Source organism: Alnus glutinosa, chromosome 7 (genome assembly GCF_958979055.1).
Source record: "Alnus glutinosa chromosome 7, dhAlnGlut1.1, whole genome shotgun sequence".
NCBI lineage: Eukaryota > Viridiplantae > Streptophyta > Magnoliopsida > Fagales > Betulaceae > Alnus > Alnus glutinosa.
In genome coordinates this window covers 1,501,423-1,523,590 of record NC_084892.1, presented here as the reverse complement: position 1 = coordinate 1,523,590, position 22,168 = coordinate 1,501,423, and the positions used below count along the sequence as shown (strand labels likewise).

Below are 22,168 nucleotides of genomic sequence, written 5' to 3'. Positions count from 1 at the left end.
TGAAAAGTTGTATATTTAGGTGGCATTGAATCATTATTCTATTGAATATAGCCGCATACCTGTGGACGTTGGCAAATTGCCGAACCACGTAAATCTTGTCTTGTTTTTTTTGATCCCTTGCTTTCTCTCTTTTCTTTTCTTTATTATTCATCATCGTTGTGTACGGTTACAACATATTTGTTGAGTCTCACTTATGCCCACATGTGAGGGGAGTGTTATAATAATAATTAAATAACTAATAAATCATTTTTGTTAAATTAAGCTTTTGAAATGATGTATATTGCAATATTTGCTTGGGGGAAAGAAATTTTAATTTTTTTCAAGGCTGCGTTAAATATCAGCAAGTGTAGAAAAAGGACATGGCTTAGGTTTATTCTCTATGGCATGATGGGTCTAGAGGATGAATTCCTTAACTTCAGCAACATGATGGTTCTCACTTTATCTAATTTTATGAAATAATTTTAGGACAACTTTTTTAGAAGTGTTAAGGAGAGTATAATGAATCTAATTTTATAAATTTTAACTTAATAGTTTTGTATGAAAAATGTCATATGAAATGGAAAAGAACAAATTATGTCAAAACGACAACCTTAAAAGGTTTGATACATTTTTATACATTTTTTACACCATGCATTTTTGTGGATGATTATTTTATATTTCCTTCTCAAGAAATATTAAAAAATTATATAAAATGAAGAAAATTCATCTCAAAATGAATAACTAAAAGGATAACCGAAGGTACATATAATTTAAAAATATCTTTCTTCACACCTTAATTTTGTTAGGTCGTTGCATGTGTTTTAGGGCCAGGGGGATTACCAAATCAAAGAAGAAAAACTATTCCTCATTTTTTTTTTTTTTTAGAATAGCTATGTTTTTTTAATATATATTTTTTAAGAATAGATAATAAATATTTCATTTTTGGGTCTGCTTTTACACACTAAACGTGTCTTAAAGGGTTTGAGTGTTCCTAAGAGTATTACAACTTTTACTATAAGTCCTTATAAAATGCATGATAGTCCATGTGATTATTTACTGCGTCAACCACTAAAATGTAGACTACTACGTGACACTCATTTTCATAAAAGGGAGATCGTGACAATTATTTTCATAAAATGTGGACTGCTGGCCAAATGAGTTTGTAAGCAATAACCCGCGCATTTTTAAAATGTTTTTACTTTTTTTTTTCCGTCTTAATATATTGTATCTTAAAATGCTTCCCACCCGGGCATTACAAAAGAGTAATTCTACTCTTCACATTTATTTATTATACTCATTTCATACGGTTAATGTGACATGTTTTAAGTTACTTTCTTTATTTTTTTAGATGGTTGGCATGAGAAGCTACTTAAAACACGTTACATTAACTTATATAAAATATGTGTGATAAATAAGTGTGAAGAGTACTTATAAAAAAATGGGTGTGAAGAGTAATATTACTTATTATAAAATATACTTAGCTAGCTGAGTAATACTATAAACTACATTTTTATCTCATAATTATTTTATATTGTTGATGTGACAGTACTAACCAACTTTTAAATTATTGTTTAAAAAAAATTCCAAAATTTAATTAAGAGTGTCGCATGAAAATTGTGGGATAATTATGGAAGAAAAATGTAGGACTATAGCATTTCTCTTGCTAGAGAGTGACAATGGGGTAATGTTTGGCGGTCGCAAAATTTCCGGAATTATTCCGGAAATTTTGCTTGTGGATGGCATTTCTTGTAATTATGAATAATTACAAAAATGCCATCCACAAGCAAAATTTCCGGAAGAATTCCGGAAATTTTGCTACTGCGTAGCACTGCCCGTGACAATGTGGCCTAAAGCTAAGGGAATCGGGTCTTGTGGAATTTAGCAAGGCAAAACGACAGTCGTTCCCTCGTGTGGATGAAATCGATGATGTTATCGTCTCTCTAACTCTCTCAAACAAAAACCAGAACATTTGATTTCACATCTCTCTTATCTAACGGTCATTCTAACCATACCCAATGGCACTCTCCCTCTTCCCTTGCCATCACCACACTCTACCTCTCCTTCGTAGGCCTATCATCCAATTTCCCATTATTGGTACTCTCTCTCTCTCTCTCTCACACACACACACACACACACACACACACACACACACTGACCATTTGTAATGTGGGTTGTGTCAAGAATGTGCTTAACCAATTGGTTGGACTTCCATAGGGACAGGGAAGAGACCATCTGACAGAAATCCAAATGGGTTTCCATGTAGGTGCTCATACTCTTCCTCCAATGATGCTGCAGAACCAGCCACGCTATCTTTACAGTATGAAGGAAGAAGGGCATTGCTTGGTTCTCTCCTCACAACTGGTTAGTTCTTGGCTTTAAAGCTGTTTTCTTTGTGTATATTGTATTACTCGTAAAAAATTTAGCACAAAAATTTCTTCTTGACTTTGAATTGTTTTGATTCGATCATTTGGGTCTTTGAAAATCTATTTGGTTTTTTTTTTTTTAACATCGAAGTAAGATTGTATATGCTTTTGCCATATAAACTTTCTGTTGAAAATTTGGGCGATATTTCCACAGTTGGACAACCATCATCTGTGAATATAATGCTTCTTTCCTTTTGATGAATACGCAATTTCTGTGCTTACTTGGCTGATTAACTTTTGTTATGTGTCAGCTGCGGGATTCTGTGTCTCTCATGTGGCTGAGGCTGTTAGCACAAGTAGAAGAGCTGTATGTTTCCTTTTGACTTTCTTTTATTTTTCCCTTATTATTGCATAATTTATTCAGAGATGATTATTGGTGCTAATGGATTAAAGAAAGAATAAAAGTTTCCACAGTTGCAAATCATGTAATATTTTTGTTTGCTGCAGCTAAGAGGAGCAAAAGTACCTGAAAGTGAATTTACAGCCCTACCCAATGGTCTGAAGTCAGTAATTCAGTCATCACTTATTTATAACTGTCTGCTTCCTATAATTCTTTTGCTTGTTTGCGTATGCTTTGGTCTTCTTCAATTTATTTTGTGGTGCCTTAAACTTCATTAAGCTACATGAAATTGCATTTTCCATGAGATAAGATGCTACATCTAGTTGATTCTACCTCAAAAGGGCATTGTTCATTTAATACATCTACATAATATTTTCTTCTTTTTTCGACTTTCCTGGGGGAGATTGTGTTAGAACTTTTTCTAAATTCTGTCTCTTATTATATGGCACAGAATAATTTTTTAGTGTTAGCTCATAACCTCTAAGTTTAGTACTGTTTTGTTGGTTAACTTCATTCCTAGAAGTTGCATTTCAGTTCTCAGGTTCAAATTTATGCTGAAATTCTTCTGGTGAATCCTTCAGGTACTATGATTTAAAGGTTGGAGCTGGACTTCAGGCTGTGAAGGGATCCCGGGTTGCAGTACGGTTGTGAGCTGCTTAAATTTCAATGTTTAACTTATATGGTTACTCTGCTTCCTAATTATAGCAATAAACCTCAACTTTCAAAGGCGTATGTGTGGTGTGTGGTGCGCATGCACATATATAGTCAAAATTATAACCATGTGTAATATTTTTGGCAATCATCTATTGACTAGCAAAATTCAGATATTATCAATTTACTATGTATCTTCATGTTGTAGGTTCACTATGTTGCTAAATGGAAGGGTATCACTTTTATGACTAGTAGACAAGGACTTGGTGTTGGAGGAGGAACGGTAAGATAAGAATGGTGCCACTTCTCACAAATCTACTATGTACTCTATTATTAATAGTTACTAGCTCATAACCCGCAAAAATGCTCGGGATACTAAGGAAGAATTCAGCTTTTATATATATATATAGACATATACAAATTCCAAAAAGCTTCTATATTTTAAGGCGTTAATGGAGAGAGAGAGAGACGTGCGTTTATTGTAACGTATATATGGGTTTTTTTTGGTATGTATGGGGATTTTTGTTTTCCTATATATGGGATTGTATATAACACATATAACTCTTGATTCTATATATGGGTTTTTGAATACCGTATTAATACATATAACTCTTGATTCTATATATGGATTTTTAAGTAAACGTATTAACATATACTAAATAGATCGGTTTAATTTTATTTAAAAAATTGGTTCAGTACTTAAAGGACTGGTTTAGTCACTAAAAAGTATGGGTTCATGCCACATGTTGCCATTCTATGTCATTATAAGAAATAACTCAGCTTTTATATATATATATATTCTGAAATGCTGAAATATTTTAAGACGTTAATGGGGAGAGAGAAAGAGAGACGTGCGTTTATTATAATGTATATATGGGTTTTTTTTTTGGTATGTATGGGGGTTTTTGTTTTCCTATATATGGGATTCTATATAACGCATATAACTCTTGATTCTATATATGGGTTTTTAAATACCGTATCAATACATATAACTCTTGATTCTATATATGGATTTTTAAGTAAACGTATAAACATATATTAAATAGACCGACTGAATTTTATTTAGAAGACTGGTTCAGTACTTAAAGGACCGGTTTAGTCACTAAAAAGTATGGGTTTATGTCACGTGTCGCCATTCTATGTCATTTTAAGAAAGAACTCAGCTTTTATATATATATATGATTCCTAATGTATATAGAATGAAGCAGTTATGCTTGTACTTGCATTGGCATTACAATTACCAACAGATTCCAACAGCTTTTGGTCATTATAAGCAGTGCTATTTTAACAGTCGTAGTGGCCAGTAACCGCTTTAGGTGAAGTGGTTCTTTCTCGAAAAAGTTATCCAGTCTCTCTCCATCTGTACTGCATATAATTAGGCTGAGGGAGAGGCATTTCATATCATCTCCTTTAGGTTTGAACACCGGAAAGCCAACTCCGAATGATATGTACACTGACAAGGAGGAAAAGCCAATAAATATTTTCCGTCTCTTACTAGACTGCAACACACCAATAAAATCTAATGAGTCTCCACTGCACATAAAGATCATCCTTTATCAAAACTGCACCCTATTTTGTTGAGCTTATATAGGGAAAAATCTTCGACACTTATATTCAGAGCAGGGAGTAAATTTCAATCTCCGATCAGAAAGTAAACTTCAATCACCCTTGTACATACTCATACATATGAACAACTTTAATTATTCACTTGAAGTGCTAATTTCCCCTTGCCTAGGATTGACAACTGTTTATTAACCGATTCCCACTTAATCTTTTGTCAATATACTTGAATTGCTGCAGCCATATGGATTTGATGTAGGCCAATCTGAGAGGGGCTCAGTCCTTAAAGGATTAGATCTAGGTGTACAAGGCATGCGGGTTGGAGGTCAGGTGAGACCACTTTCTTGCATTTCATTGTTATATCTTTGCAACTCTCTTACCATAACTTCACAATTTTCAGAAGTACATATGCGATTCCTTTCAGCAGTTGGCTTTAAGCTTCAAGTGGGTCATTGTGCTAGAAATGATTGACTACAATGAAGATATAAACTTTTATTAGATCCAAGATCTCTCTTTTTTTGCCTTTTGCAAATCCCATGTAGTTTATAAATAAAAATTGTATGGTTGAGAAGTGGAAAGCTGGTGGAATTTTCATGCCTTCATTTCTTTAAATTTGAGCACACTTCAATAACTGCAATGAGGGAAATTTATTTAATTGGCTGAGGATATTGTTCAGCTAGTCAGATCTCTGTACAGCCTCTATCAAGTGTTTGATTAATTAGCTTTATGCAGCGATTACTAATTGTTCCTCCTGAGCTAGCTTATGGAAGCAAAGGAGTCCAGGAAATCCCTCCTAATGCGACAATAGAGGTAGTTTGTTTTTATTTCTTTCCCAAGATTTCTTGTGTGAAGATTAAGAACAAAGTTAAGTATTAGCTTGAACTCATATGTATGAGAGACACACATGATCTTAGACAGGGCCTACAACTGGCCGTTGTGATAGATAGTGTATGATTTGTTTTACCATGGTTGGATGAATCATCCTCAAAATAAAACAATTAACTTTCTTTTTTCCTTAGTTAGAAATGTTAGAGGTGCAGAGTCAAGAGGTATAGTGGCTAGAATATATTTTAGTTATTTGAAATTGCATCGAGCTGTGGAGTTGATATTGGATCTTGAAAATATTTTAGTTATTTGTTCCAAGTTTGGCTATAAAATATGCATTCTTTTCAATCTTTTGTGCAACAACTACTAAGATTACTATGATCCTTATGGGATGGGGTTTTCTGTGCTTCCGGCATGCACTTTAATGCTTATGAACTAGCATTCTGGTGAGAAGTGACATGTCTGGGCTGAAAAACTTCATTTCCTTTCTTTCTCCACCCCCCCAATTGATTCTTCCTAAACTAGTGCTCGTTCAGATAGGCTAACCTCTTTCTTCCCCTGGGTTTTTCCGGTTTCCTCTCTGGATTTAGGTTGGACCAACCCTGTAAAGTGGCTGGCTTTAGACAGTCTTGGTTTGATTAGATTGTCCTATCCTGTTATTATAAAATTGATCTGTAAATAGTAAACCTACTGAGAGCTTGTCAGTTTTTCCAATGGAAGAAAGTCTCTCACTTGATTAAGCTTTCTGAAGCTCATAAAAAGTACTGAAGAAACTTCTTTAACCGTCCATGTCATAACAACAGAGACAGATGATAAGAAATGAACCACGTCACTCTTAGAAACTAGATTTGCTCCAATTATTTTATTTCCATCTTTTGAACTAATTAACATTAGGCTCAGCATGTTTCATTCCTGAAATAAACGCATGATCTTGAAAGCTCGCTTGTTTGTATTTCGTGGGCACTCTCCTTCCCCTCATGGGAAAAAAAAAAGTGGGCACTCTCTTTTCCCTATAAGAATATAATTACAGATATCACACCATGTATCTGTTGGAATTAATCTATCACTAAGTTTTTATTTCTCAATTTATTTTTATGTTCCTTTCACCTTTTTCTTCACCTTTCCATTGTGGCCTCTTTTTCTATCATGCATCTTTACTGTTTTGTATCTATATTGGACTGCAGTTGGATGTTGAACTACTGGCCATCAAACAAAGCCCATTTGGGTAAGTAATGGGTTATGAGAATAATAAAAGTTGGCCTTCAGGTGATTTATATTCCAAGTCCCTAGTGGTTAATTTCAGTTATTACTATATTGTGCAGGTCTCCTGTAAAAATTGTTGAAGGTTAATGCAATATTCTCCTGCTACTGTCATGTTGCTTTGTTGATGTGGATAACTGAAGGCGGACAAATTGTAGAAGAAAAGGATCTTTTCCTTGTACTGCCCTTTTCTGTGAACCATGAACCTGTAGTCACATTTGTTCCTGGACAAAAATATGTCTACATAAATTGATAATGTATGTAATTGTTCTTGAAGTCTTGTTTGTGACCTTCAATAAAATATCTTCAGATTTCATTTCCTCGGATTTCATCCTAAGCTAAGTTCCCTTACTTTTATAATAATTTTTTTGCTTTTAATTTATTTGTAAATACTAACATGATCCCTAGTGGAAGACATGATAAATAAGGATACCAGAGGGGAGAAATGAAAAAATAGTGAGTAAGTTTTCGAGTAAAATCCAACCATAAAGGAAAATGGATTCTTAACTCATGTCGAATTTGGATCTCTTGTAGTAGAGGGGTCTTCCTGCCACAACCAAAGATATATTTATATATATATATATATATATATATATATATATATATATATATATATATATATATATATATATATATTAAGAAAAACCTAAATTTGCTTTTCTGAACTCTTTTTGTTGTGCTCGCACATGTTTCCAAGGAGATATATATACATGCTTTGATTTGTTTACCTATATATATGTATTATTTCTTCTCTATTTTGCCTTTATAGGTCATCAAATTGGAATTTTTTTGCTTTTAATTTATTTGTAAATACTAACATGATCCCTAGTGGAAGACATGATAAATAAGGATACCAGAGGGGAGAAATGCAAAAATAGTGAGTAAGTTTTCGAGTAAAATCCAACCATAAAGGAAAATGGATTCTTGACTCATGTCGAATTTGGATCTCTTGTAGTAGAGGGGTCTTCCTGCCACAACCAAAGATATATATATATATATATATATATATATATATATATTAAGACAAACCTAAATTTACTTTTCTGAACTCTTTTTGTTGTGCTCGCACATGTTTCCAAGGAGATATATATACATGCTTTGATTTGTTTACCTATATATATGTATTATTTCTTCTCTATTTTGCCTTTATAAGTCATCAAATTGGATGTCTGTTTTTTGTCACATTCTACTGTTGCTTTGTTTTAGTAAGATATATAATGAGATAGATCACAAGTAATCTTTGGTAATATTGTGTTGTGGATGCCTTCTGCGCTCCTCTTGTCCGTTGATCCACACAATAGTTTATTAGGAAGCAGATCGTTTGAAAGTAGTTAGTTCGAGGGCCATTATGCAGTGGAATTCCTCCTTTCATTTTTTTAATCAACAGTTTACCCATTATTCATGTTTTGGTGCTCAACTACATGAAAGAAGAGGCAAATCTGGAAAACCCTAAGCTAGCACCAAGGTCTTTTCTGGTAAAAGCTTTCCTTTACTAAAGCTAGAAATGCGTCCCTCTGGACTCCATACAAGAGGAATCCACCACTCCAATAAAAGCCAAAAGTTTCATTGTTTTTTACAGAGATTCTTGCACCCACTTTATTCCTTGCTAAAGCCTTATATTTGCCCCTGATTTCCTGTATGAACGATAATTTTTTCACCACTTTGCACATGCAAAATGGGCACAATACCACACTTCCTTTGCAGCCATATCTTCTTTCTTCTTTTCCTTAGTCTTCGATGTTCTTCTCAAAAGGCCTGCCCAAACTGTGGCTCCATTCAAGTCCCGTATCCTCTAAGCACAAACCCCAACTGCGGTGACCCGGATTACTCTCTCCGTTGTGATCCCGGCTCTCAGAAAATTTATTTTGACTCCTTGAATGGAAGTTCTTATCTTGTACTCGGCATCATGGCCGCATCTCAACGCATGGTGGTGCAACCATCGGCATGGCTGCCTGACAGATGTGTTACTCAAGACATGCTGGTGAGTGAAGGCCTTTGGTTGAACCAATCTCTCCCTTTCAACATCACTTCATCCAACACCATCTTCCTCTTCAACTGTTCACCCCGGCTTTTCGTCTCCCCTCTCAATTGCACTCCTTCTAGTCTCTGTCACCGTTACTTGGAAAGCTCAGGGCAAGTTGATACAAAGCGAGCACTTCAATGTGCAAGTGGTCTTGACCCTTGTTGCACCTTTGTTGCGGGTGGGATGCCTTCGGCGTACAAGATACGGCTTCACAATTCAGGTTGTAGAGCGTTCAGAAGTATCCTTCATTTGGATCCTGAGAAGCCTGCTGATCAATGGGAAGAGGGGTTGGAAATTCAATGGGCTCCCCCATCGGAACCTGTGTGTAAAACACAACTTGATTGCTCTGGTGCTTCCAAGTGTTTACCTGCCGGTATGAATGGCAGCCTCCGGTGTCTTTGCAATAAGGGACACCTTTGGGACCATGCGCTTGGAACTTGCTTGAGAAGGAAGAAAAACACTAAAGCTAGACTCAGCTTAAAGGTCTCCATAGGGGTAATCTCCTTTTTCTCTCTAGCAGTAGTAATAACTGCTATCATAGTAAGAAGATCCTACAGACTCACTAGCCTAGAGAAGGTGGCCAAGGCAAGAGAGGAGATGTTGAAGTCAAGCAATGGTGGGAAATCTGCGAGGATGTTTCATTTGAAAGAGATGAAGAGAGCAACAAATAACTTCTCCAAAGACAGGATTTTAGGGAGTGGTGGTTTTGGGGAAGTCTACAAAGGTGAGCTTCAAGATGGGACCGTTGTGGCAGTTAAGTCAGCAAGAGTTGGCAACGTTAAAAGCACCGAACAAGTACTCAATGAAGTTGGGATACTCTCTCAAGTCAACCACAAAAACCTAGTTAGACTGTTGGGTTGCTGCGTGGAAGGTGAGCAGCCATTGATGATCTACGAGTACATCTCAAATGGAACCCTCCATGGCCATTTACATGGCAAGTTTTCAACTTTCCTAGACTGGAAAACGAGGCTGAGAGTTGCATTGCAAACTGCAGAAGCATTGGCTTATTTACACAATGCTGCATATACTCCCATCTACCATCGAGATGTCAAGTCCACAAATATACTATTGGATGGTGAGTTCAATGCCAAAGTTGCAGATTTTGGGCTCTCCAGATTGGCTCACCCAGGGCTGAGCCATGTATCAACCTGTGCTCAGGGAACATTGGGGTACTTGGATCCAGAATACTATCGCAACTATCAGTTATCTGATAAAAGTGATGTCTATAGTTATGGGGTTGTGCTGCTTGAGCTTCTGACCTCCCAGAAGGCAATTGATTTTTCGCGTGATCAAGACGATGTCAACCTAGCCACTTATGTGAGCCAAAGGGTCATCAATGGTGCAACCATGGAGGTTGTGGATCAGCGGCTTCTCAGCAAGGAGCTGTCAGGCGATACACTGACAAGCATAAAGCTCTTCTTAGAGCTTGCACTTTCCTGTTTGAGAGAGAAGAAGGGGGATAGGCCAGGAATGAAGGATGTTGTTCAAGAACTGCAATGCATAATCCAAATTGTTGATCAAGAAGAGGTTAGTATTGAGACTATATGAAAGTACTGAGAATATAAACTTTTTTAGTTTTCTCTTCTTTGGCGTATATTTTGACTGTCAAATATGTTTGTTATGTGGATGTATACAATCTTTGAATATTCATGCTGCAAAGTTAAAGGTGGTGGAAATGATTCCAAGAGGATGCTTATTGTAAAGTGATTCCAAGGATGGGTTTGAGTAAAAGGAAAGACAAAAAAGAAAGACTGGGATCAGATGCTTGCTAAAGTATGAAATGTTCCAAAAGATATGGACTTGCAGTTATGAGGTAATTGGAATCACTTGGAGCTAAGCATGATTGTTGCTCTGGGAAAAAGCAAACCAACTTTTGGAAATGGAGAAAGCAATTACTTAATACAGTTTGAATTGGAAGATTGGAACTGTCAAAAAAAGGAAAGCATTACCGAGTAATGGGTGCTTTATGTATGTGTGAATCATAATGCAAATCAACATCAAATTGTATAATGTTTATTGTACCATATTCTCGCCCCGCAAACTTAAGTGGAGTGCTAATTTTTAAAGCTTTTATCGCATTGAAGATAACCAAAAACAAAAATGTATTAAAAAAAAATATTGGTTTGGTGATATCAATTGCAATTAAGTAATTGTTTAACTTGGGGTAATCTTCAAGTTTTTTCATACTTCACAAGTAGCAGCTAACTCAGGACTCTATTTACTAGCCTAATGAATAATTGCATTACCCTCACGAGTAAGAGCACGTCCCTCATTATGAGCTTGTACACATGCTTATAGAGCTACTTGATTAGCTACAACACTGGGTGCATTTTCCCAAAAGTGCCCTAAAGTTCATTTGCCAGTAGCACATGTATTACTGGCATAATATCTACGATTTGAGTCAAAAAAGCGTAGGCCTTAGGCAATTTAGCAAAGAAAAAACTATTTGAAGAAAAAGTAGAATTAAACCAAATATAGATCAAATTAAAGATATTAACATAACAAAAGTTTTGCGCATTCAAATTACTGCTTAATCAATTGCTTGTTCGTTAGCGCAATGACTTTTGCGCTAACGCGCTCGACTATTGCTTGTTTAAGCAATAGAGATCAAGTTTTTCTTAATGTCCAGAACACAACTCGTATTTCAAGCATGTTCAAAGACCATATTTTATGCAAAAAGAAGGTTTAGAACTCAATCCAATCAAATTAGTTTTTGTGTATACGATTATGCATCTTCAATATGGTACAATTTTATTGATCACTTACCTTGTGTGCATATGCTCTTAGTTTTATATGAAATCATTTTTAGAGTTGAATTCATGTGTTTTGTTTTGATCAGCATATTTTACAGAGGATTGGTGAGAGCAAAAAAATTATAAATTCTGAAGAAAAATGATTTTGGAAAAAAAATGTTCAAAAATTATAAGCCCAATCCGAAAAAAGAAAAGAAAAAGCATCATTGACCAAAAAGAATACTTTAAGATATATATGTTTAAGAAAATTACATTGGCAAAACAATACCTTGTAATTCTTTCTCAGCGGCCAATCGAGGCCAATTAAGATGAGATTCACTTTGAGTAATGCAATTAGTCAAAAACTACGTGATTAGCTCTAGTAGTAGTGTTTATTGTAATCATCATGGTTTTCATGTTCTAAGTGTAGGAATTAGCAATTATGGGTATCATAGAAAATACATGTTTTACATAAAGATTTAAAAGTACCGACCCATCTTCATAATCAATTAGTATATATTTTGCTTTTCTTTCAACCAGAAAAGAAGATACAGGATTCGATGAATTTGATCCGTTGAGATTGGGATGTGTTTGTCGTATTCTTTTGTGGAATACGTGTCCCTTTTGTTCTATTAAGAGACATGTTCCAATCCCAACAGGTTAAATTCTAACTGAAACTGAACCAAGCCAACCTCGAATTTAACTCGCAAGAAAAAAAATAAAAAATAAAAAAATTAATAAATAAAAAAAGAGTTGACTTAGTGATAAGATCATCATAGCAACAAAAGACTACTGAATTCTTACCCAAGTATGACGAGTCCTGATCTCATGGTCCAATTCATAATGTCAAAACTACTGAATTGGCCGGATAGGAGATCATATGGCCTGCAGAACACTTCATAGTTTCTGTTCACAGCACTCTATATCTTTCTATTTTGAAGGACATTCACGTTTCCTTGAAAGTCACCAAAAGTAAACGAAGCATATACTGATGGAAAGGTTTCTTGAAAACTAACAAGAAATGATACTTTACAACACAAAATTGATTTTGTATAAACTCAAACTTGAAACACATTTGCGAAATCTTGACAGGCCTCGCTGTAGGAGATTCACAGCTTCCAGAGGAAAGAGTCGCAAAACTAGCCGCACGTCACCGACGATAACGGTAGCGTTTAAAGTTGAAATACACGTGCAATATCCCGCGTTCAAATGTGCACTTAAAGCCCTTCTTGTGAGAATATTCCCATTCCTTGTTTACAATTCGAAAAGCCTGTGATACAATCAATGCACTGAAGTTAATCCTATGAGAACCATTTACTAAAAAAGAAAAAAGTCGAACCACCAGATCAAGAAAACTCACGATGTCCTCATAAGGTGGCCCTGCATGGAACCTTATAATGCATGTCTCACCGTTGCTCCCATCCTTCTCAAGAGTGTACAACGGAGCCTTTGTCTTGTCAACAAGATCTGGATAGAAGATATTGAATTTATATCCTTGCACAATCTTTGGAGGTGGGTTGTCGTGATCATAGTGAGTCTGATTGTATTTATTCCACTCATATCCTGTGTGGACACGGTTGAAATATTTCGGCTTCCTTGGTCGGTACTTGTCATGCCACCAATACACCTGCATCCACATCAGAAGAAAAGATAATGATAAGACTTCAGAAAAATAGTACAGGGAATGTGGCCGAATGCAAGATCATTTTCTTCAAAGTATTGGAATATAAAGGTAAAAGATGGGGAGAATGGCCAACAAAAGGCACCTGAGAGTCCAGGTTCACTTCAGCACCAGAGCCAAATACTGCATCCCCTTCATCCATGGCTCCCATCGCTTTCATGGCCTTCAGCTCAAAATTATCTTCTGATGGAGCTGGCTTTGATGCCATGGCTTCTTGAACCCGTCTTTGCTGTTCTTTCACAACAGCCATACGTTTCATTTCCTGTGAAATTACAATAACATTCATATGGTTACATCAAAGAAGAAATCTTGTTACTTGCTCTCTATAAGTAAATTGTTCAGTAGATGTTCTACTCTAAAGGTCAAAATATCTGCTTAAATGCTCAATAGCAATTAGTTGGAGCTGATTCTGAGTCACAAGCTCACAATTAAATAGCGATTGCATCGTGTTAGTAACTTACCAGCATAGCCCTGTCCTCTTCAGGATCAACTGCTTCTTCATTTTCATCTCCATGCAACAGTTCTGGTGAAAATGAACCAGCCTCTTGCTCATCCTCGTAAGTCTCTTCCTTTATGGGTTCTGGAGAGAATGTTTGAGCATCTATGCAGAAAAAATAATGAGCACGCCATCCTAGGAGCAACAGTATATGTATATATAGACAAATGACAAAAAGCACACACCATTAACATCATGCTCACTGTCATCCTCTTTCAGTTTTAAATCATGATCAGACTCCAATATATTTTCACTCTCCAAAGGTTGCTCAAGGCGTTGCAGATGCTTCATCAACATTTTAGTGTGAATTTCCTTCAAACAAGCCTGTATTTAAAAACAAACAACCAGTAAGTCAAACTCATAAGTGGTGATGAGATGCAAAGACATTGAAGAAGATCTAATGGTAGATACCTTGGCCTTGTATATATGGAGGCGTTTCAGGACAGCCTCCCAGTACTCAACTACCTTCGCTGTGCCAGAACGCATCTGTGACTCAATCTGGGACTGTAATGCCTCTAATTCGGCATAAGTTTTTCCTTGCAAGAGATTCTTGACATCTGCTTCAATACTGGAATGCAGACCCCTTTCTTCAGCAAGCAACTCAGCAGGAGGTTCTTCCCCACGCACCCTAGCGCGATCCAGTGCGTCCTTTTTCTGAGCTTCAGTTAGCTCCCAGTCACAGACCACCAAAAGAGCCTGTTCAATTGCACATATCAAGAGATTGTCGAGTTGAACGACCAGAAATGCCAATCCTTACATAAGTCATTTAAAGTCAGCACTCTTCCAACTTTTGCAGTTATAATTCAAATGTTCAGACAATAACCTTGTGGATAATGTCCATCAGAAACAAGGGTCAGTAATCATGTCAATCATACATGACCATTCATAGGAGACGTAAGGCTTCAATAGATACAGGAGATACTAGATATGTAAAGAAATGAGCATATGCAGGCTAGGTAAAAAAAGGCAAGCACACACACGCATGCAAATGCAAACATACAAAGATGTGCATGTGCACTCACCTGTGCACAAGAGTAGCTTGAAAAATGCAAAAAAGAAAACCAATAGAAGAAAATAAAGAAAAAAAAATCAATAATACATGATTAACATGGCACGAGTACTATATAGCTCAACAACCAGCTTCTATTTCATACATATAGAGTGTAACCCAGGAAAAATGCTAGCAACATATTTACTATCACTCCAAAAGGACTAGTCAAGCTACAATTGGAGCTTTTTAGAATCACTTATAAAGCCCAGCCAACCTAATAAAGAACAAATGTGGGACTTAGTATTCATGAAAACCTCTATAATCTAGCCACTCAATGTGGGCAGCTCATCTTCTCAAGGTGGGACTAACTTTTTTGGGGTGTAGCGAATAGCCACTAAAGTGTCTATAATATATGCTTTTTTTTTTTTTTTTTTTTTCTGGATAAGTTACTTTCAAACAAAATTGAAGTTCCCACCATCTAGCAGATCTTCCATTAACCGATTGGTATTAAACCAAAAGCAATTTCATGGGCTCCGAAAGAGCTTTAAAAATATAGGAGAGGAAAGCTGAAACTCAATTCTTTTGAGTAACACACCAATTTCCACCCCTCCTACCAAACTTGGTGTAAAACAGCAATTTATTCTACTGGCACCATACGTTTAAATATGTCTTGTCCTGAATCAAACTTAAGTTTAATTATTGTTAGAAGGATAGGACTAGAAGGTTCTAGCCTTGTAGGTGAGGTGTCTCCACCAGCTGTTCCTGGTGAGGTGTCCCGTTAGCTGTCAATTCATGAGTTGTGTTGTCCTATATATTTGAATGAATGGGGGGACTTTTTCCATATACATCTATTAGGATTGCACCCTTCTGCACTCTTCAATGAAATGAATTTATAAGTAATGTATCCATTCACAGACACATGAACACAGCTTTTAACTTATCAGGATGGGCTTGACTTCACATATGGAACAATAACAATGAAAATATAATCAAAGAAAAGACGCAAAAGATATATATGATAAGTTATTACTAACACTCTCAATGATTGATAGCCACTAAACATGTATGGTAAAGGGAACAGAATGATACCTCCCAGTACTCTACGTGTGTTGGTGTTGCCCTGTCCAAGTCCAGATGCATTTTGATGTCATCACGAAGCTCTTCCATTTCTTTTACAGTCAAGCCCTACACCATGGTACATGTCAAATGCCAACATCAATTGTTATTTTATTTTATTTTTTTTTTTTAAAAAAGTTCTAGGTTATAATCAACAATAGAGACACATTGCTTGTAACTAATGAAGGAGAAGATGCAAAAAATAATAATAATATTTTTTTTTTTTACCTCTCAATAACAATTCCACCCAACACCCTAAAAGAGAGCTAGACAGAGAGAGTTGGAAGAAAGAAAAGAAAAATGATGCATATCTAAAGCACACTAAAAAGAAATTTCTATTATCTATGGTTATCTCACTCTTTCCCATGACAGAAGCATGAAAAAGCTCATAGCTAAGAAGCTGCGCAGCAAATGAAAGGAAAATTTAAAAGAGAAGGGGGAAAGGGAGACAAAATTTGAAAACAAGCTAGAACCTCAGGGCATAAAAGGAAGTTACCTTGAAGACCATGTACGGTTCATTTATTTCTATATCAAAATCATCAGAGCCATTGAGCTGCTTGTAAAGAACATCAATAGGCTTGGTACGCCCTTCACGCAGTCTAATCTCTGACCTCACTTTGCTTTGATCAAAATGAAACTGAAGAGTGAAACATGCTCACTCATTATATTGCCAATAGAAGAGAAATGATATCTTAATCATCACAAACAGAACATAACAACAAAACTGAAAGCTCAATCCAGCAAACAAAGGACAAGGTAAAGACTATTGATGACAGCTCAGCACCGTACCTCTTCTTCTTTCTTCTCCCAGTCCTGGAACTCTGCCCGGGCACGTTCTCTGGCTAACATTGCCTGCAGAAACAACAAAAACTGTAATTCTCTATGCCAACAGATTTGAGAAGACAACTCTTAAAATAATATGTAATCCAATTTACCATTTCTTCCTCGTGTTGTGCTTTTTCAATAGCCCTTTCCTCCCTTCTCTTTTTCACCTTTTCAATCTCTGCCTACAGTAAGAATTCGAGTAAATATAATCATTGCAGCACCAATGTACCTATCTCAACAAATATGGAATACACAAAAAGTAGAAGATACGTAGACAAAGTGTCTTAATTCATTCATTTTCAAGTAACAAATTACTACCACTGCTCTACAACAACCACTACTATGAGGATAGGAGAAACTTCATGAATACAAATGAGGGCAAGAAAAAGTTAAAGATCGCACTATGAGCTTGGCCCGTTGGCAACAGTAATTGAGCCTTAAAAAGCCATTTATGTAATTCATTTCATGAAACTGAAGAACAAAGTACATCAGAAGTTAAATTTGGATCCCTTAATTGATTATTTGGATGAGACTATGACTTAAAATGACTTAGAGACTAAATTGACCCTCAAAAGTTTGCACTCTCTTACAAAGCTAATTTTAAGGGAAAAATACAATTTAGCCCCCCAAACTACCAGCCATTTTCCGGATAGCCTCTCATACTATCAAGACTTGAACTCTGGCCCCTCCCCCCCCCCCCCCCTCAAAACTACCAAAACCTTTAAAAAAGACCCCTTTTGGCAAAATATCCCCATAATACCCCTGTCATGTGTCATTTTTCAATTAAAATTAAAAAAAAAAACAAAAAAAATGAAAAAAAAAAAAATGACACGTGACAGAGGTATTATGGAGATATTTTGCCGAAGGGGGCCTTTTTCAAAAGTTTTGGTAGTTTGGGGAACCAGAGTCCAAGCCTTGATAGTTCGGAGGGCTATCCAGAAAATGGCTGGTAGTTTGGGAGGCTAAATTGTATTTTTCCCTAATTTTAAATATTCAACAGGCTTGAGATGATACTCAACTCAAACCAAGACAGCTCAACTTAGCCTAAATCCCAACTTAACTCGCTAAGAAATTTCAGAAATAAATCTTAAAGCCAAATCCCAAGATTGAGACATTGACCAATATATCAACAGGTACTCTGTTAATACTTCACCTTTATTTAGAATTATCCAAGCCAGTTTTATGAATTGGGTTCAGCACAAATTCAAGTACATATCCCATCCACTGACAGGCCTAGTGAATAGATAGATTTACATTTGAAGCAATGGGATTATATTTTAGAAGACCTCATTAGTAATTCTCATGATATACAACAAGTTTCGTATGATAAAGATCCATACTCCAGCATGAAACCATGCTCCAAATGGAAGGGAATATTTACCATAACTGTCGTAGCTTGCAGGAATCGCAAACATTTCAAAATCAACAATATGTGTTATGCTCTTTGATTGACATAGTTTTTGAACCTAAGATGTAGAAAAATCCCAGTCCATTCTTTTACCACCTATTCCCTAAGGTCCCCAATATGTGATTTATCCACAATCGTTTAGTAATTCCTCTGTCTTCCCCCTGCCTCTAAGCATGTTAATAATTACAAAATATAACTTCATTATGAATCTGAATATGCCCATTCCGATATAGTAATAAAAACAAAATCCCAAAAATTGTTCAACAATCATTACCCTCTCTCTCCATGAGTTTCAGTTGGCTTCTGCATTCTATCTTCTACTTAATATCACTAAAATAATTTCCACCAATGACATGAGTCATTTTTAACCAGATAGAAGTAAGTAGTCAATGCCATGAAAGCCTTAGCAAAGACTACAGAGGCTTGACAATGCAAAAAGACAAGGAATGTAACTGACATGCAAAGAAGTAATCATGGAGTAAAATTCATACCATCCGTTCTCTCTGTCTCCTTTTCTCAGATTTAGCTGAAAACATGTCAAGCGGCACACCTTGGGCAACATCACGCTCAATCTTCTTACCCCACACAAATCTGCAGATCAGAGATTATGAAGTCGGATATATGCATGACAAGAAAATGAAATGCATTAATCCATAAACGAGTCAAGCCATCATCAACTAGTTTTAGACAAGCCATTGGAACAAAAACCAGTCAAGCTATATCTCGATTACTAATAAAAAAAGAAAAAGAAAAACTAGTTTTAGACAATAAGGCGTGCACATACAATATGAACAAAAGCTTTACCCGTGACACATATAATGCATATGGGATGCACTTTCAACCCACCACAAGAAAAGAAAAATGAAAGTAGCAATTGTATCCTCCTAACCATAACTTGCGGATGTCAACTAACAGCAGACAGTATACTTCCTGTGTACTAGGGTTGCGCCCATCTGCACTTTATTGATGAATTTGAAATTACTTATAAAAAAAAAAACTAACAGCAGACAGTAATTTACAAATGTGGCCTGCTTCTACCACAGAATAATTACACAAAACAAATACCATTCCTCAGCTGAATAAGGTTTATAAAAAGACTGAACTTAGTCAGACAAATGCTTCCAGACACACACATACACACCTATGCTTAAGAGTTAAAGATTATTGTTAAGCATAACTATCCACTGTAACAGAAAAGTGTCAATACAATTAGAATCAAAAGCATTGAAACCCCCAAAACAAAAAATTCATTAATTTCTAGTTAAATGGTCCAAATTTAAACAAGTTAAAGCAACAAATTAAAAAAAGAAAAAGAAACTTACTTCTCATTGAGATTGGAATCACCAAAGGGATTCGAATCATTCGAATAGCCAGAAACCGTCTGCTCTTTCAGCTTCTTCGCAACTTGAATTGCCTATACAATCAAAACCAGGAAAAATTCAACCCTCGAATTCAACAAAAATTAATACAACAAAAACAGAAAGAGAAACGGAAGCAAAAATCGAAACCTTCTTCTTCGCCTTCTTAGCCATGTACTCATTGATTTGTTCTTCCGTGATGTTCCTCGAGGACCCCTTCTTCTGCTTGCTTCGGCCACGGTCATCGTCGCTGTCGTAGGAATCGCCGTCGTCCGAGTCCCGATTGCGCGAAGTGCTCCGGCGGCTCCGGCGTCTGCTGCTGCTTCGGTCCCTGCGCTTTCGGGATCCCCGTGCCTCCGTCGACAAGTCTCGACTGTACGAGTCGTCGGATTCGGACTCCGAGTCATCGGATCGCCTGCTTCCACTTCTCTTTGAGGACGACGACGTTTTCTCCTTGTTGCTCTTACTACTTCGCCCACGAGAACCCATTGTTTTTGCGTCCCAAGGTTTTCAGAGTCTGGTTCCTTAAAAAGCAATTAGTGTTAAATCCAAAAATTGTTCGCTGCGGTGAGTCGGTGACCGGTGAGGCTTGAAGAGAAGTAATGTTCCAAGTAACTTTTAAGGAAAACTATTCGGTATGCGTCGTTTATCTTAATTCGTTTCTAGTAGTGTTAAAATAAATTCAAAATTTTTTTTTTTTTAGTTGATTTAATTTACGAATCACTTTTTAAAGTCAAATTTTATTAAGTGTATGTCAGTTCTAATAAGATGATGACTCGTACCATTCTTAATAAAAAATATAAATATATAAAACTTTAAAAAAATAAAAAAGTTTTATGTATTTATATTTTTTATTAGGAGTGACGAGTGTTGTCATCTTATTGGCGCTGGCGTGACTCCTAATAGAATCTGTCAAGTTTTTTAATGGAATTTGATTCCAGAAAGCAATTTGTAAATTATGCCAACTACAGAGATCTCTTAATTTATTTTGATACTATATGAAGCGATTTGTAGTTTAAGAGTGTACTATGGACACTTAAAGTTGTCAGAATGGTTTCTATGTGGAGTTATTATGCATGTGTTCTTATATGAGCTTCATATGATCAGAGCATACTTCTGGTCGTTTGGAAGAAATGTTGCAAAAGCTTTATTAGTTACTTGTTTTGTTTAGATCCCTACACTTTTTCAGGGAAGACATTATTTTGATTTCTTTCTGCAGGGTTTGTGCATATCAAAGATTCACAGTTTGATTCATATCAGGCTCGTTAGCAACTGATTCTTGGAAGAAAATCACTTGCACAAAACCCTTATTCTACTCCATAGTCGAATAGGGGAAGCTGATATGCCTCCATCAGCGTTTGTAGACTTGGAGAGACCAATTGGCAAGAAGTCTTAAAAAGAGAGAGAAACAACGAAGGAGACAAGACTTTACGGCTTCGAATCTTGAGAAGGTAGTTAGAGATATGAATGAAAAGAAGAGGAAATCATGTGATGAAAGAAGGAAAAAACGACCAGATTATTCGTCTTATGAAATAAAGGCTTGAGATGAACCTATTAAAAGAGGAAAGGGGAAATGAGATTATTCGTCTTACGAAAAAAAGGCTTGAGATAGACCTATTAAGAGAGAAAAGGGGAAAATAAATTATTCGTCTCATGAAAGAAAGGCTTGAAATGGACCAAACGAGAGAAGAAGTGGAAATTATAAGTATGGATACAAGCAATATGCCTCCAATGCGACAAAAATATTTTCATTTACGCCAAATGGAAATCATCGAGAAACTTAGGACTAAATAGTTATTACCATTTGAGATGGACTAAATGTTTCTACAAGTTTTTGATGTATGTTGTGGACTAAATATTTAGTTTGTTGACATGGTCCAATATTGGAATGTAGTTTAAACAAATTAACATTTTGAATTAAACTATGTTGAGTTATTATGCATGTGTTCTTACACGAGTTTCATATGAATAGAGCATACAAAGAGTTTTACTTAACAGTTGCACACCTTTTGATAGTCTTATGAACAGAGCATACAACTAGTTTTTCATAATACTATTTAAAAAATGTGACAATTAGAAAGATGATCGTTTTAAAGAAATTATCATTAAAAAAAAATACGATCCTTAAAAAAAAATAAAGAAAAAAAGTATTTAAATGGTATATAGAAAGAATAAATAATTGAATGAAAGGTACATTTTAAAAGTCATTAGCTAAAATAAATAAAATAGTTTTTTTGTTAGCTATTTTAATTAAAAATATGCATTAGCTATTGTGGATGCTATAACAATCTTTTTGTTAAAATTCTCTTTTTGTATATTGTTTTTTCTTTTCAAAACAAAACTATTACTAAACAATTCAAACACAAAATATTTCTAAAAACATAAATATATATAATTTTACTTTTGAACAAAAAAATAACCTGATACTACCATATTGAACAAAAAAAAAAAAAAAATCAATTAAAAGTGTGAATCAAAACTCAAAATTCATTGTTTAGTA

The 22,168-nt window shown here is 35.7% G+C and overlaps 3 protein-coding genes across 3 annotated transcripts; 2 read left to right on the top strand and 1 right to left on the bottom strand.

Moving 5' to 3' along the window:
* Positions 1-1,915: 1,915 nt before the first annotated feature.
* On the top strand, positions 1,916-7,354 carry LOC133873548 (peptidyl-prolyl cis-trans isomerase FKBP16-4, chloroplastic-like). The gene is made up of 10 exons (XM_062311267.1): positions 1,916-2,073; positions 2,194-2,340; positions 2,654-2,709; positions 2,850-2,905; positions 3,324-3,381; positions 3,602-3,676; positions 5,194-5,283; positions 5,686-5,763; positions 6,963-7,003; positions 7,101-7,354. The coding sequence occupies exons 1-10, from the start codon at positions 1,995-1,997 to the stop codon at positions 7,126-7,128; spliced, it is 708 nt and encodes a 235-aa protein (XP_062167251.1). The 5' UTR covers positions 1,916-1,994; the 3' UTR covers positions 7,129-7,354.
* Positions 7,355-8,261: 907 nt separating this feature from the next.
* On the top strand, positions 8,262-11,071 carry LOC133872449 (wall-associated receptor kinase-like 20). Its single transcript, XM_062309955.1, has 2 exons — positions 8,262-10,588; positions 10,728-11,071. The coding sequence occupies exons 1-2, from the start codon at positions 8,714-8,716 to the stop codon at positions 10,761-10,763; spliced, it is 1,911 nt and encodes a 636-aa protein (XP_062165939.1). The 5' UTR covers positions 8,262-8,713; the 3' UTR covers positions 10,764-11,071.
* Positions 11,072-12,754: 1,683 nt separating this feature from the next.
* Positions 12,755-20,274, bottom strand: LOC133873000 (splicing factor Cactin). Its single transcript, XM_062310700.1, has 13 exons — positions 19,819-20,274; positions 19,633-19,724; positions 18,802-18,901; positions 17,013-17,084; positions 16,867-16,929; positions 16,574-16,714; positions 16,051-16,146; positions 14,382-14,666; positions 14,156-14,294; positions 13,936-14,075; positions 13,560-13,736; positions 13,154-13,420; positions 12,755-13,063 (listed from the first exon to the last, which is right to left on the bottom strand). Exons 1-13 carry the CDS (start codon positions 20,155-20,157, stop codon positions 12,944-12,946), a joined length of 2,031 nt encoding a protein of 676 aa, XP_062166684.1. The 5' UTR covers positions 20,158-20,274; the 3' UTR covers positions 12,755-12,943.
* Positions 20,275-22,168: the final 1,894 nt, after the last annotated feature.

Coding starts and splice junctions, on each gene's coding strand:
- LOC133873548 (XM_062311267.1), top strand. CDS start 1,995: ATGGCACTCTCCCTCTTCCCTTGCCATCACCACACTCTACCTCTCCTT. Junction 2,341..2,653: donor TGGTTCTCTCCTCACAACTG/GTTAGTTCTTGG, acceptor GTTATGTGTCAG/CTGCGGGATTCTGTGTCTCT. Junction 3,677..5,193: donor TTGGTGTTGGAGGAGGAACG/GTAAGATAAGAA, acceptor GAATTGCTGCAG/CCATATGGATTTGATGTAGG.
- LOC133872449 (XM_062309955.1), top strand. CDS start 8,714: ATGGGCACAATACCACACTTCCTTTGCAGCCATATCTTCTTTCTTCTT. Junction 10,589..10,727: donor AAATTGTTGATCAAGAAGAG/GTTAGTATTGAG, acceptor GCAAAGTTAAAG/GTGGTGGAAATGATTCCAAG.
- LOC133873000 (XM_062310700.1), bottom strand. CDS start 20,157: ATGGGTTCTCGTGGGCGAAGTAGTAAGAGCAACAAGGAGAAAACGTCG. Junction 16,930..17,012: donor CACAACACGAGGAAGAAATG/GTAAATTGGATT, acceptor TTGTTTCTGCAG/GCAATGTTAGCCAGAGAACG. Junction 13,421..13,559: donor AAGTGAACCTGGACTCTCAG/GTGCCTTTTGTT, acceptor ATGTGGATGCAG/GTGTATTGGTGGCATGACAA.